A 15,756-nucleotide genomic window follows, 5' to 3' on the forward strand; every position below is an offset into this window, starting at 1 on the left:
TATCTTTCTTGATTTTTTCCGAAGTGAAAATCTATATGCACTCCCCTAAAGTTAAATAACAACTATCCACACATAACAACAATTGACTGGTTTGAGGTTGTGAGCTCACACTTAATATCTGGGATCATTGACCACAAACACAGGGTCACTACAGGAAGAAATAAAACGAAGATGTGATCTAAGAAAAGTTGCCAGAGCAAAAATAACCACAATATTGAAGGACTTCAAGAGTCAAAATTTCAAGACCGTTAAAGATGAGGTTGATCAATTGCTTAATATTCCCAGTACTGACCTACGGATGTGATTCTTGGACCCTGAGACAATAGGAAGAAAGAAAGATAGACGCCACTGAAATGTTCTGTTAAAGAAGGGTGCTACGAATTCCTTGGACTGACGATAGGACAAATAATTCAATTTTAAGAGAGTTAAAAATTACCCAACGACTTTTCAGTAAAGTCAATCTCCAACAATTAAAATACTTTGGACATTTTATGAGAGCAAACACAGAAAACATGGAAATAGTCATACAAGGAAAGCTGGAAGATCACAAGGAAGATCCCCAACAAGATGGATCCATCAAACTACAGTAATATGCAAACGACATATGTATGAGATATAAGAAATTACCAGAGACAGAGATCTTTGAAGATGGACAGTATACGGCATCACGTCGACCACTACACTGTCCGGGGAGGAAAGCTGGAAGGCCGAAGATCACAAGGAAGATCCCCAAAAAGTTGGATCGATCAAATTACAGGAATATGCAAACTACATATGTCTGAGGTAAAAGAAATGACCAGAGACATATCTTTGGAGACGGACAATACACGACATCACGTCGACCTCTACACTTCATTTGGGGGGTTAGGATTAAAGAGAGAGATTATATTCGTAAATTATTTATAACCAGTTATATTTATGACACTGATTTATTATACAAAGCAGTCTTTCTTTGGCTTCTGGCATCATCCTGTCCTTCATCATTTGCCTAAATTTAGGATCTTCAAAATCTGGATTAAGATCTCCTAAGCTTTGGCCTTTTTTACTAAACACTACCAAACTAACAAAATCCATCGTCCAGCCCAAAACTATTTCAGACTCCATCTCTAACTCTTTCAGAAAGTTTGTATAACTAAACGGTTCTGTATCACATCCAAAACGTTCTAAGTTGGACACAAATTCTGCATGATAATGGTGTATTAGATCGTCGAAATATTGTTTAGCAACAGCTGTCTGGACACTGGTAAATATGAAATTTAGAACGTCCACTGCAGGTGAGCCGTAATCGTACAATTGGAAATCAAAAAACATGTTCTTTGGTGGTTTTCCACTTTCGTATTTGGTCATTGTGTTGTTGAGCCAGAGGTCTCGATGGCAGATCGTTGCAAAGGGTTCTCGTACTTCAGTTTTGCTGTCTCCTTTGTCCCACGCTCTTTTTACCTAAAAGCAAGAACAGTTAAACATTGCTTGGGCTTAAAAACTACAGCAAAATATGGGGTACATAAAGGATAAAGGTTAATAACAATCTGTCAGATGTAATTCACATTATTAAAGGGTTTAATTAATGTTTAATTTATAAGTTGAGATTGTCCTAAAGGGATGGAAGAGAAGCTGTGAACGTATGGGATTTTACATTGGAGACGACTGTCTCCTTAATATTCATTTCGGCGATGATCAGGCTATAATACTCGTTCAAGATTCATTCGACTTGGAATTTATGTTAACTCGTCTATATGCAGCATACAAAAAATGGGGTTTAAATGCTAAAGAGAAAGAGGCAAAAAGAGTACTAAGAAAGTTGATCAAAAAGCAATCAGTGGAATCACCTATGTGACGAAAGAAACCAAGAAGTATGGGTAGTCTATCAGATTGTGGGTGGCTATCAGATTATTATAAAAAATACGATAACTTCCAGCCTTATTGTATGCCAATGTTAATGAAGAAAAAGACCATAGCTTATTGAAATAGGAGATAACCAGATCGTAATGGATCGTACACCTTTGCACACCAAATGAATTGCTAGAAATCCTTGCAATAGTCTCGTGAAATGGCATGAATCGTGGGATTGAAACAAAAAGAACCTAAAATTTAGGTATAACGTCAAACTTGGCGTTATTTTTCAGATGGGACAAGAACGAAATAGGCTTCAGAAACTTATAAAATAATACCTGGAGGAGAAAGGTCTTCAACTTTCACCTATACGGATGTGGAAAGTATGAATGATCAGAACGATAAGAGATGATTTCTTGCAGTTCAGTGTTACTCCTTCAGATATACCTACCGATACAGCGAGTTTAAAGAAAAATAGATAATTTTAAACATAATATTTGTTCGTCATTTACCTTTGGAATGAATGGTTTACATTCTTCTGATTCTGCTAGGATTTCTTCAATGACTAAGACCATTTTTTTAAATGGATTACTCCCACTTCTTACCATATAGTTATTACAAAATGGTTTAACTTTTCTGTTAAATACATCGGGCTCTTTAATTTTTAAAGCAACTACTGTTGACTGGAATATGGCTAGATCTCTAAGAAGCAATTTGGTATCTTCCAAGTTATACCCAATGTATCGATCAAGGTTATGGTATCCTGCGAATTTAAAAAATAAAAAGTAAAAAACATATTTTGCCATTTAGAGTTTGATACGTTCCTTCATAACAAATGTCACAATTCCTATCACTACCAAAGTATGTTTTTATTCTATACATAATCTTAATATTTCTACCTATCGGTGTGAGGTGTTTAAAAAAATACATTTGATGCATTTATATCATATACAAATCTTCTCCATTCTTGCTTATTCTTGGCCCCCCATTTCGCTTCAGTCCAAGTTGTATTTTTCTTCTTCAGTATTTCTACCCTTTCATCGTTCCAGGTTTTCTTTGGTCTCCCTTTTCCTCTCTTCTTTTTTACTTTTGCCTCCCATACACGTTTTACTTGTCTATTCTCGTTCATTCTACACATATGTCCAAACCATTTAAGCTTGTTCTTATCTAGTATTTGTGTTATTGCTTTGACTTGTAGTTCTTCTCTCACAATGCTGTTTCTTATTCTATCGCGTCTTGAAATTCCTTTTACTTTTCTTAGGTACTTCAGGTCCATTAAGTTTATTCTACTTTTCGATGATTATGTTAGCACCCAGCTCTCACTACCATAGGTAAGGATTGGCCTGAAGATCGTTTTATATACCATAATATTTGTCCTGCTGATTACTTCTTTCTTTCCAATGCATGCTCTGTTTAAACTTTGGTACATTCTAGACGCCATGGTTATCCTTTCGTTGACTTCTTTTTCTGATCTTCCTCCATTCTCTATTTTCACACCCAGGTATTTATATGTTGTAACTTGTTCTAGTTTCTTGTTATTTATCTCTATATTTACTTGTCTATCGTCATTCCTCATAACCTATATCCTTGTTTTCTCCATGTTTAATTTCATATTTTTTTTCCAGCTCCTCTTTCCACATTATTAGGTTCCTTTTGAGGTCATCTTCGTTGTGTGCAAATAACTTTAGGTCGTCTGCAAATGCACATACTGAAATTCCTATGGGTTCTAGTCTGTGGTAACCAATGTGTAGTTTGCGTGTTTTTGCTTCCATTTCTTTTAGGATGTCATCCATGAGTACGATGAATAGTGTGGGGCTCAGTACTCCTCCCTGATTCAGTCCATCGCTTATCTTAAACATTTCATTATAACAAAATTTATTATAAGTTAAAATCACTACTATTGGAATCACTTGAGATGTGGCTATATCGAAAACTTCTTAAAATCCCGTGGACTGACAGGGTTGTGAATGAGGAGGTCCTTAGAAGAATGGGGAAGAACCGAGAGGTACTAACCACCATCAAGGCTCAAAACATGGAATACTTCCAACATATTATGCGAAATGAGTCCAGCTATGCCATCCTATAGGTCATCCTGCAAGGAAAAATATTTGGAAAGCGAGGTCCAGGAAGAAGAAGAACATCCTGAAAGAACCTCAGAACCTGGTTCAACACAACATCTATGCAGCTTTTCTGCATTGCTGCAGATAAAATAAATATTACGGTTAGGCATAAGGTTTTTATTGTGGATAAAAAAAATTGGAAACTGTTCATTAAAAAAATAATACCTCAGGCTGTGGGTGAAAAAACGTGATATAATTCAGGAATTTTTAAAACCTGACAGGTGTTATAAAGGACCATGCCAGGAATAACTTATACTAAAATGTAACCAAAAATTTTGTGCGGTTTTTTATTTATGACGATTTTCATTTGTTAAATTTACAATTTTTAAAGATTTTAATTTTGCAGCCTACGCTATTCATTTTAGAGAAAAAATTTAAACAGAAAATTGAAGTAAATTAAAAAACCTACAATTTGAGCTATGACAAGTTTAATTTCGTTAATACGTTATTGCAAAACAGCCTGCCAAAGGTCCAAAATGGCCGCTTTTTGCAATTGCCTTATTCATTGTAAAAATAACTTATATGTATTTTTTAAGGCTTTAAAATGAAGATATTTCAATACTAAACATAAAAAAATTGTAGTGCCCGATTGGTGAACTTGTTGTTTAGATATTATAATTTGTTTATCCCAAGAGGTCAAATGTCCAAGGCTATAACTTTTTGAAAAAAAAATTGTATAGAGTTAATCCAAGATCCACTCTCCTTCTAAAGAATTTATATTTTCATATTCTGTTATAAATATATGCGTATAACATTTTTCAACCTATTATTTTGGGTTTGAAAATAAGAGGGCAAATTTCGTTAAAAACATTTGGAACTGAAGCCGCCCCTGTACATCCTGAGTTTTTAACTTGCAGGTTATTGTTTCTGAAGACAAAATAAAGATTCAAAACTAAATAAAAATTTTCTACGACCAACTAAAGTCGAGATAATTGTTTTTGTTTTCTTAAATCGTAGTGACTTTATTTATAACAATTAAGAAATTATTTCCCAGTCATTGACTAAAGAAAGACTTATATTATCTTAAAATAGAAATTATTGTAACCGAAAATTACATTTAATTATTAAAAATGATTTTTAAATGTAATGGAGATTTATTTTTCGTTACGACTATGATTTATTGTGTCGGTTGCCCTTAGCAACGGCTAGCAACTTATAATACATTGTATCACGGTTTTTGCTTTAAATTTTAAAGCACCGCTTGGATTGACATGAAATTTGGCAAACACATAGATAACATGTTAAAGAATAAAAATGATATTGGGCCTCTGTGTGCTTTTGTCCTGGGGGTGAGTTTCACCTCTTATGAAGGGTGAAAAAATATATGTTCAAAATAAGTTTGGAAATGGATAAAACGTCTAATTCTAAGCACTTTTCGTTCTATAGCATTTTTTCACCAAGTTAATACCTTTCGAGTTATTTTCGAGTAAATACCTTAATTTTTCAACAAACAAAAAAAACACGTTTTTAGGCGGTTTTTGACAAATAACTCAAAAAATAAGTGTTTTATTGAAAAAATGGGTTTTAACAATAATATAGATAATTAAAATTTGAAAAAAATCATGTATGCATGAAATCTCTAGACCCAGTACAAACAAAGTTCTAGCTAATGAAAAATAAGTTCATATCCGTCAAATTTTAAAGTGAATTATTTCAACGTGGGATAATCAAAAAATCATGCACTTTTTGGAGAAAAATAAAGTATTTAAAAAAATATGTATATCTGTTTTTAAAAAATGTTTATAGCATCAGAAGTAAGTAAGTTACTCTGAAAATAAAGTTTATCTTTTTTTTTTGGTCAAAAAACTCGAAAGTCAACCCCCAATTAGCATCTTAAATAACATTAATCATTACCGCTTCACAAGTTACTTTGCTCATGTATTATTTATATGATCTGTAAGTATCATCGGTTCAAAGGGCTTATTTAAAAAAAATGGTTTTAAAATAAATTTGTTTTAATTTTTAATTTAAAAAAAAATGTTTTTTTCTAAATAACTTAAAATTTATTAATGTGACCAAAAATCACAAAGAGTAATAAAAGTTAGTTTTTGCTGTTACGAATATTTTGGATTTTTTGCTTTTATTTGAAAGGTAAAAATTTGTTAAGATATGGGTGTTCTAAATTTGCATACACTCGTGATTATTGACTAGTTCAAGTCCTTTAACTACTGCCCCTTCAAAAATAAGCATTTTGAACCAATGAAACTTACAGACATAAACGACACATACACGAGTAACACAACATTGAAGTGAAATTGATTAATTTCATTTTTGATGCTAATTAGGGGGTGACTTTCCCGAGTTCTTTGACCAAAAAAAAGATATCAACTTTATTTTTAGCGTAACTTGCTTACTTTTGATGCTATAAGCTTTTTTTTAAAACAGATATACATATTTTTTTAAACACTTTAAAAACGTTGTAATGATTTTTCCCCAAAAAGTTCATGATTTATCGGTTATTTCACGTTGAACTAATTCACTTTGAAATTTGACGGATATGAACCTCCTTTTCATTAGCAAGAGCTTTGTTTTTACTGGGTCTAGAGATTTCACGCGTACACCGATTTTTTCAATTTTTAATTTGCTATATTTTTGTTAACACTTTTTTTCAATAAAGTACTTACTTTTTGAGTTATTTGTCAAAAACCGCCTAAAAACGTGTCTTCTTTGTTGTTGAAAAATGAATGTGTTTACTCGAAAGGTATTAACTTGGTGAAAAAATGCTATAGAACAAAAGGTGCTTAGAATTAGATGTTTTATCCATTTCCAAATTTATTTTGAACGTATATTTTTTCCCTTAGAATGGGTGAAACTCGCCCCTAGGACAAAAACACACAGAGGCTCAATATCATTTTTATTCTTTAATATATTATCTATGTGTTTGCCAAATTCCATGTCAATCCCAGCGGTGCTTTGAAAGTTAAAGCGAAAACCGTGATTCAATGTATTATAAGTTGCTAGCCGTTGCTAAGTGCAACCAACACAATAAATCACAGTCGAAACGAAAAATAAATCTCCACTACACTTTAAAAATCATTTTTATTAATTAAATGTAACTTCGGGTCAAAATAATTTTTATTTTAAGATAACATCAGTCAGTTCTTTAGTCAATGACTGTGAAATAATTTCTTAATTGTTATAAATAAAGTCACTACGATTTAAGAAAACAAAAACAATTATCTCGGCTTCAGTTGGCCGTAGAATATTTTTATTTGGTTTTGAATCTTTATTTTGGCTTCTGCAACAATAATCTGCAAGTTAGAAACTCATAGCATGTACAGGGGAAGCTTCAGTTCTAAATGTTTATAACGAAATTTGCCCCCTTATTTTCAAACCCGAAATAAGAGGCTGAAAAATGTTATACGCATTTATTTACATCAGAATATGAAAATATAAGTCTTTAGAAGGAGAGTGGATCTAGGATTAACTCTGTACGATTTTTTTTTTCAAAAAGTTATAGCCTTGGACATTTGACCTCTTGGGATAAACAAATTATAATATCTAAGCAACAAGTTCACAAATTGGGCAATACAATTTTTTTTATGTTTAGTATTGAAATATCTTCATTTTAAAGCCTTAAAAAATATATAAAAAATATTTTTACAATAAATAATGCAATTGCAAAAACAGCCATTTTGGACCTTTCGCAGGCTGTTTTGCAATAACGTATTAACAAAATTAAACTTGCAATATCTCAAATTGTAGGTTTTTTAATTTACTACAATTTTCTATTTAAAACTTTTTCTCTAAAATGAATATCCCAAGCTGCAAAATTAAAAATCTTAAAAATTGCAAATTTAACAAATGAAAATCGTCATAAATAAAAAATCGCAAAAAATTTTTGGTTACATTTTAGTATAAGTTATTCTTGGCATCGTCCTTTACAACACCTGATAGGTTTCAAAAATTCCTGAATTATATCATGAAATCGACCTATTTTTCACCCACAGCTTGGACTATAATTATGATTTAGAAGATAAAGTGCCTACGTATAATCTGTTTTTCTTTTATTGAAAGCCTTTTGTGTCCTGCTATACGTTTGTTATGCCAGTTTGTCCGATTTATGTTTTTGGACAGTCACCACATGTTTTTATTTGCTTTTTGTTTTGGCTTATTATCCTTAATGTATTTGCTTAAGATGTTGTTCGTACTTAAAACTGATGTTATTTCTTTCTTTTATGTGTTTGTCTATTTTTGATCATATCTTTTCTGCATATGTAATAGAGCAGAAACGCAGAAACTCTACAAAAGCCGCTATTCCATATACAACAACCACTGTCTCAGAACAGAATACTTTTTAGAAAAATGTACAACAGGCGGAAGTAAGATGTCACAAGAAAATAACTTTAAACTCACCTTTTACCTTTAGATTTTCTAGCAATATTACACCGTCTCTATCAACTTTGTCACTCCCATTTAAGTTCAACCTGCTTCCATAATACTTGGGAAAACAACTAATTACTTCTTGGATATTATGTTTTTTCTGGAAGCCTTGAAGTTCCGGTACAATTTTCTCATAGAATGCTATTTCGGATTTGAATGTCATTTGAACATTAAATGCAGCTTGAGCTCCTTCACTTTGTGGAATGATCTTACCTAAAATGTTTTAAATGTTTAGTTAATTCAGAAATACGTTACATATTGTTGTAACGGTTGTTGTAATGGTTTTTTGGAAAAATTCAGAAAATAAATTTATATCATGGACCACGAGATCGTAGATTTTCTTCACCCTGTATATGACCAAAAATTGTATAGAGTATAATTTAGTTAATAAACAGTAGTTTTTCGGGGAACAGAAATCGTTACTGTGGTTTTCGTTAATGGGTTTCTTGAAAAGATTTACAGACAATGGTTCGAAACTATTGCAAAGTGCATGTTATTTCGGGTTGTGTAATTTGATATCTCTTAGAATTTTAACAAAATGGAAAGTTGGATACAAATTAAGTTGGTTTTCTTAGGAAAGGAAAGTATAAATGTTTTGGGTAGGGAAAGATCGATGGAAGGGATGAGAATGTGGAGTCGGAATTTCAGAGAGAAAAGATAGACAGTGTGTGATGAATATCGGGAGAGAGCAGTCCAGTTTTTTGAAAAGTCAGAAGTCAGTGTAAAGTGGTGAAATCGGCCTTTGCGAGCAGAATCAAGTTGAAACGAAATTGTTGACCGGTTTAGAAGTAAAATTTTCCTGCGTCCGAGGAAGATTTCTTTGTTCTGTTTAGAACGAGTAGCTGATTGGTATCTATTTGCACAAGATATCGAGCAAGGAGAAAACTGAGTGGAGAATTCAAGCGAGTGGTTTTGTTTGTTTTTTTTGAAGCAGTGGACGAGAGGGACCTTTTCGCAACATCAAAAGAGTACGTGTCAAGAATCAAGGACAACGCAATCTGGGAAGAGAAGGAGTGAAGAAACAAAAAGGTTAAAAAACGGAGAGAGCTTGTTTATATCCACACCATATATGCTCATTTGTTTTGTATTGAACAGTTCTATAACTCAGTTAGTCATTCCAACTTTAAGTAATCAATTCAAAAGGAGAAAAGTAAATTTTATTAAATTTAGTATACATAAACAATAATTTATTTAAATATTTTTTTTTGGTAAAACAAGGAGACATCAGAATTAAAGATTTATTTATTAAGTAAGATATTGTTGCAACAAATTTAGATTTTAATATTTTTTTCAAATCTTATTTATACAGCATATTGGATAAATAAATAATAAATTACATTTTTATGATATTAAATGTGTTTAATTTCCCTGTTTGATCCTGGAAGGAGTAAGCAACTAGAGATACTAGAAGCCACAAATCACAGGTATTGCATCGAATACAAAATTTGCCCTGAGAGTAAAGTTTATTAGAAAATTTAATTTGAATTTGGTGTTGTTTTTACATAGGCAGAAATTAAAATAATTGAGTAGTTAATTAAATTAAGAATTTGCTAATCAATCTAATAAAAGAGATCAAGTAGAGCATAACAATATGTATAATATTTTTGTGCGCTAAAACTATAATTTTATGGATACCACCGCTAAAATTCCTTTTAGTTTTAGTTGATTTCTTGTGCTACCTATTTAGTCTAGTCGCAACATAGGGGGTCCCGTGTACACTTTTAGGTCGCCGCGATTTGATGGTGGTATAGGTTTTTTGGGTCGCTGAATCCAATGGAAGTGATCTGGAAGCCCAAATGTGGTGCGTTTAATTGTTATTAACAAATTATGGTAAAATTAGGTATTTTTTCATTAATTATTAGAAGCTCTGTATATAAATTGGTAGTGTTAAAGTCTTCTATGGTGTATTTTTGGCCGCTGAATCGAATGCGACTAGTCGCGATTACTCAAAATGTGTTCTTATTTTGTTAATGACAAAATAATTGTTTATTCGCAGGAAAGTTCAAAATGCGTTATCCACAGCAAGTTTGTAGTGTTTCTTTATAGTATTCTTATAAGCTAAATCGATTGTTACTAGTAGTGATAGCTTAAACCACGTTCTGACTTTGTTATTAATAAATTATTGCAAAAATAACGGTTTACAGTACGTTTACTCACGGATTTTGCTCTAAATTTTAAAAAACCACTTGGAATGACATGAAATTTGACATGTACGTAGTTAACATGTCAAACAAAATAAGTGATATTGTGCCGATGTGTGCTTTTACCCTGGGGGTGAGTTTCACCCCGTTTGGTGGGTGAAAAAAAAACCTTTAAGATAAGTCCGGAATTGGATAAACTGATTAATCCTAAGCAACTTTTGTTTTATACAGTTTTTTCACTAATGCAATACTTTTTGAGTTATTTGCGAGTGAATATGTTCATTTTTCAACAAAAAACAAAATAACTCAAAAAGTATTGACTTAGTGAAAAAACTGTGTAGAACAAGAGTTGCGTCGAATTAATCAGTTTATGCACTTCGAGACTTATTTTAAAGGTTTCTTTTTTCACCCCCGAAAAGGGCTAAAACTGACCCCAGGGTAAAAGCAGACATCGGCACAATATCACTTGTTTTGTTTGACATGTTAGCTACGTGTATGCCAAATTGAATGTCAATCCAAGTGATTTTTTAAAATTTAGAGCAAAAACCGTAAGTGAACGTACTATAAACCGTTATTTTTGAATTAATTTATTAATAACAAAGTCGGAACGTGGTTTAAGCTATCGCGACTAGTGGCAATCGCTTTAGCGTATAAAAATACTAGGAAAAAACTACAAACTTGCTGTAGGTAGCACATTTCAAGATTTTCGGCGAATAAACAATTATTTTGTTATTAACGAAATAAGAACATATTTTGAGTAATCGCGACTAGTCGCATTCTATTCAGCGACCAAAAATACACCTTAAACCTTAACACTATCAATTTGTTTACATGGCTTTAATAATTCCTGAAAAATACCTAATTTTTCCATAATTTAATAATAACAATTAAATGCACCACATTTGGGCTTCCAGACCACTTCCATTGGATTCAGCGACCCAAAAAACCTATAATACCACCATCAAATTACTGCGACCTAAAAGTGTACACTCGCCTCTACGTTGCGATTAGACTAATTAGCCAGATAAGACCACCTCGGATTATTTTCTGTTTGTAAACTTAAAAATATGACTTACTAGCCAAAGATTTTCCATTACTACTACTATCTACATGTCGGTTTATAACGTTCTCCGCCGTTTTTCGACTTCCAATCGCCACTTCGTCCGGTTGTTCCATTGATCATCTTCTACGTTTCTTTCTCTCAGCACTTTGTCTATTCCTTCGCTCCAACTGTTCCTCGGTCTACCTCGTTTTCTTTTTCCTTCTGGTTGCCATTTGAGTATTTCCTTTGGTATTCGTTGTTGATCCATTTTTTCTATATGTCCAAACCTGATAAGTTGTTTTGTCGATAAGTCATCGGTGACTGTTTGTTTCATTCCCATTATTTCTCTAATGCGTTCGTGGTAATCCTACTTTCTCTTCTAGATCTTCCTGCAGCTCTTCTCTAAAAATCCATTTTCGTTGGTCTCAGGGCTGCTAGTGTTCTTTCTTTCAGTGGCCATACCTCACAGCTGTAGGTATAGAGTATAGAGTGATACTTTTCACTATAGTCTTATATGCCTCTTTTTGTTTACTTTGCTGATGAATTGGTCTTATAAAATACTGTTTAACATTGTGATGGCTTTCCTACCTGACGTATTTCTTTCTCTTATGGCTTGTTCTAATGTTCCATCGTTCGAAATATTTATACCTAGATGTTTGTAGTCGTAGCAGTGCTTCGACTATGTGTATTATCGTGGTAATTTCATCTATTATGAGATCTTTTTGTTCTCCTTCAATGCACAAATATTCGGTTTTCTTTTTTTTTCACTTCTAGACTTCACAATATATTATATCAATGTATGTCATATTATATATTGACACCCCTATCGAAAAAGGTTGTAACCCAAGTTACATCTTTTTTCAGATTTCAACACAGGCAAATTCAGCAAAAAATTGCGCACACATCAATATAAACGACATAGTTTAATCAGGTTTAATTCTCAATAGTTTGGCTAATACTCCATTGAAAAAAGTTGTATTTTAAATTACGTGTGCCATTTTAGCGTGAAAAAGGCAGTAACACTGGATACTCCATATTTAAATATTTACTTTCTTTATACTTCACGATTAACAAGGTTTTTAAATGAGTTAAAACTTTGTTGCACATATTTTTAATTTATAAAGTATTCAAACATATGGTGCATCTCATAAATCAATTTATCGAAATAAAAGTAAAAAAGGCTTTACAAACTTTTTTCCTTTTTGATAGTTATGGTGGACAAAATAAGCATAGAATAGTGTTTTCTACCTACTTTTATGTAGTGAAAAAGTTTAATGTTAACACTACACATGTATTTTTTGAAATAGCACATTCACAAAACGATGGTGATTCAATGCATGCCCTTATAGAAAAAGAAAAAAACATTAATAAAAGATTTTACATATTATCATGCCCGCACCGTTCCGGCACGTAACGTAGTCTCCGAAAAACCTGATTTTACAAAGATTCTTCTGATACTATAAATACGCTTTTGTGTGTGTCATCGAATTTCCTGACTGTGGACTTAATCCATTAGCCGAACTTATTTTTGCTCTACAGATGAATACTATACGCTTCGGACAGTATGAATTGTTCATATTTAATACCATTAAAATCAATATTTTTCGGAAACGAAACGCTACGTGCCGGAACGGTGCTGGCATCATTGCATGATAATATGTAAAATCCTTAAGTCGTATATGCCATATGCCCCACACAATGGATAACCATGATACGATATGCCAAAGCATCAGGCAAGCCTAAATCCGTAACTGAAATAAATCAGAAGCAATTCTAAATTTTAACCTATTTAAGGACACACATGTTAATTTTGAGGTAGATATTAATAGTAAAAGAGTAAAGTAATAAAGTAAAATGGTTTAAAATTAAATATTTACAGATATGCAACAAAAATGAGAAAAATTTGGGATATTTGAGACCGTGTTTTTTTCATAGTGATAGATATTATTGTTATTGTAAAATTTATAATTTCCAATTAAAATTGTGTAAACTGTGAGTTGATATTTTGTTTAAATATACCATAAAAACTAATTTTTTCCTAGCTATATTGCAAATAATTCAAAACATAAAACCTTTGAATAGTTATACTGGAAAATAATTAACACGGAGAGTGTAACATTGTTCTTAGGCGAGTTACAACCTTTTTCTACTAATACTCATGTTTAATCTCAAGGTTGTATCTCAACCGAGCTCAAGATTTTTAATAGCTAATAAAATTACAAAGCATACATCTCACAGTAATAGGTCTGGATCCCGCGTATGAAAAAAGTTGATTAATAGCAAGCTGAAAATTTGTTAATAGCTTAAGGGTGTCTAGTCGGACAAATTTTGATATATGGAAACACTGAAACAGGGGAAATTTTAATTGTGGAACAGGTTAAAAATTTGGAAGGTCAGACCGCGAAAACGTCACATGTATTTTGTCCGACTTAAACTCTCATGCAAAAATCAGACTGCTGTTCTGTCGGACAAAATACATGTGGCGTTTTCGTGGTATGACCGGTCCAAATTTTTAACCTGTTCCACAATTAAAACTTCCCCTGTTCCAGAGTTCCCATATATCAAAGTTTGTCCGACTAGACACCCTTAAGCTATTAACAAATTTTCAGCTTGCTATTATTCATTTTTTTTTATACGCGGGATCCAGACCTATAATTCTTTATTATGTTATAAATATCATATCACATTAGTGAAGATAGTCTAATCATTTCGCTACAAAATTTTAAAAATTAATGTTTTCGTTTTTTGCCTCTCCTGTAAAGTCGCTAAAAATGAGTTACAACCTTGTTCGATGGAGGTGTCAATATATTATGTCATATTTTTCAATTAATTTTCGGGCCATATATAGTTTAAATCGTCATAATCTTGAGCCAATATTACTTGATCATCTGAAAAGTTGAGAGTAGATACCATAGTATTGGTGAGTGGTAATACAAATCCTGTTGTTATTTGTGTCCCGGTTTTTATTTTTATTTTTGTTAAGATTTTCCGCCAACTTGGTGTGTATCCCTGGTAAAAGTGTATAGAATACATAAAAAATAGTGTATAAAATAAAGGTAAGGGGTATGATATGCCACTATAAAAGTAATAAAGTGATAGCTGATATCAGCGAAGAAAGCAGAATTAATGATTTTTGTTTAATAATGAATAGAGGAAAGTAATTTAGAAATGAGAAACTGACTACTTACCTACAAGATGTAAAACATCCTTCTTCTTGGTACTGATTTCTTGTATGGTAACATCTATCTTGAATAATTCTCCTCCATAATTTTCTCCAGGTTCCACTAAGTTGGTTATTTCACTTCCAATTATGTTTTTTCCATCATCAATATATTTTTCTAACAGTTTTTCTATGTTTTTTATAGTCATCTTAACAATATCTATGCTGTTTGTTATAAAATGAGTAGAAGTCCCACTTATTGTTTTAAATATATACCATTATATTTTTTAGTTATCTACACAGATATTCCAAGGGGGTTTTTATAACACTCAAAAAATCTGAAAATTAAACATTATACAATATTAATAGTAAAAAGTAAATAGTAACCTTCATTAGATCTGGAGATTACAAAATAAAAAGTTCAGTGTTATCTGAAACGCGATAACAGGCGGATGAGATGTTGTTCATGAAGTAGTTAAATAATAAATATAGCTACAACAAAAATACAGATAGTCCAGAAAGCCACTGCGCATCCGCTAGGAAAAATATTCTAATTCGGATTTTTTGCACAATCTTACTCAAAAAGGACTCCTTTTAACAAATTTGCATGTTGCCAGGACCAAAAGGTGGTCAAAAATTTTTTAAAGGTTTTTTTTTTGTTTTTTTTTTCTAAAATTATTTTTTTTGCGTGGTAAAAAGTTTTTTTAGGTTTTTTGGATCATTCCAAACAGAAAAGGTCTTTAGTGACTTTTCTCTAAAAATGATAGTTTTTGACATATAAGTGATTAAAAATTGAAAAATTGCGAAATCGGCCATTTTAACCCTCAAAAACTATGTGAAAAACTGAAAATTTTAATCTTGCGAAGGTAGGCACATATTCTTTAAACATCGATTGATCAAATCCCGAAGAGTTTTTTGCAATACAATATTCAAAACTCCTTTGTTTTTTAATTGCTAATCAAGCGTGCGCGGCACTATTTTCCACCGACGCGACAGTATGGTGCAAATGAAAGGAATAAATTCGTTATTTCATAAACTGGCGACTTTAAGGAAAAATCCCGAAACAGGTCGATTTTTATT

The 15,756-nt window shown here is 32.1% G+C and overlaps 3 protein-coding genes across 3 annotated transcripts in view; 1 reads left to right on the forward strand and 2 right to left on the reverse strand.

Annotated features, from left to right (window-relative positions):
• Positions 1-15,756, reverse strand: part of LOC114348105 (uncharacterized) — a 300,717-nt gene that overhangs the window by 98,044 nt on the left and 186,917 nt on the right. The gene's annotated exons all lie outside the window — the stretch shown is intronic.
• LOC114325692 (uncharacterized) overlaps positions 1-15,756 on the forward strand; it is a 357,661-nt gene that overhangs the window by 26,471 nt on the left and 315,434 nt on the right. The gene's annotated exons all lie outside the window — the stretch shown is intronic.
• LOC126887687 (uncharacterized) lies at positions 897-15,109 on the reverse strand. Its single transcript, XM_050655337.1, has 4 exons — positions 14,705-15,109; positions 8,307-8,546; positions 2,343-2,593; positions 897-1,440 (listed from the first exon to the last, which is right to left on the reverse strand). The coding sequence occupies exons 1-4, from the start codon at positions 14,883-14,885 to the stop codon at positions 901-903; spliced, it is 1,212 nt and encodes a 403-aa protein (XP_050511294.1). The 5' UTR covers positions 14,886-15,109; the 3' UTR covers positions 897-900.

This window comes from Diabrotica virgifera, chromosome 7 (assembly GCF_917563875.1).
Source record: "Diabrotica virgifera virgifera chromosome 7, PGI_DIABVI_V3a".
Classification (NCBI taxonomy): Eukaryota; Metazoa; Arthropoda; class Insecta; order Coleoptera; family Chrysomelidae; genus Diabrotica; species Diabrotica virgifera.

Excerpts from the sequence above, each read along its gene's own strand:
- LOC126887687 (XM_050655337.1), bottom strand. The coding sequence starts at position 14,885 with ATGACTATAAAAAACATAGAAAAACTGTTAGAAAAATATATTGATGAT. Across the intron at positions 2,594-8,306 it reads AGAAAATCTAAAGGTAAAAG|GATACCATAACCTTGATCGA; the intron begins GTGAGTTTAAAG and ends TTAAATTCGCAG. Across the intron at positions 1,441-2,342 it reads GTAAACCATTCATTCCAAAG|GTAAAAAGAGCGTGGGACAA; the intron begins GTAAATGACGAA and ends TCTTGCTTTTAG.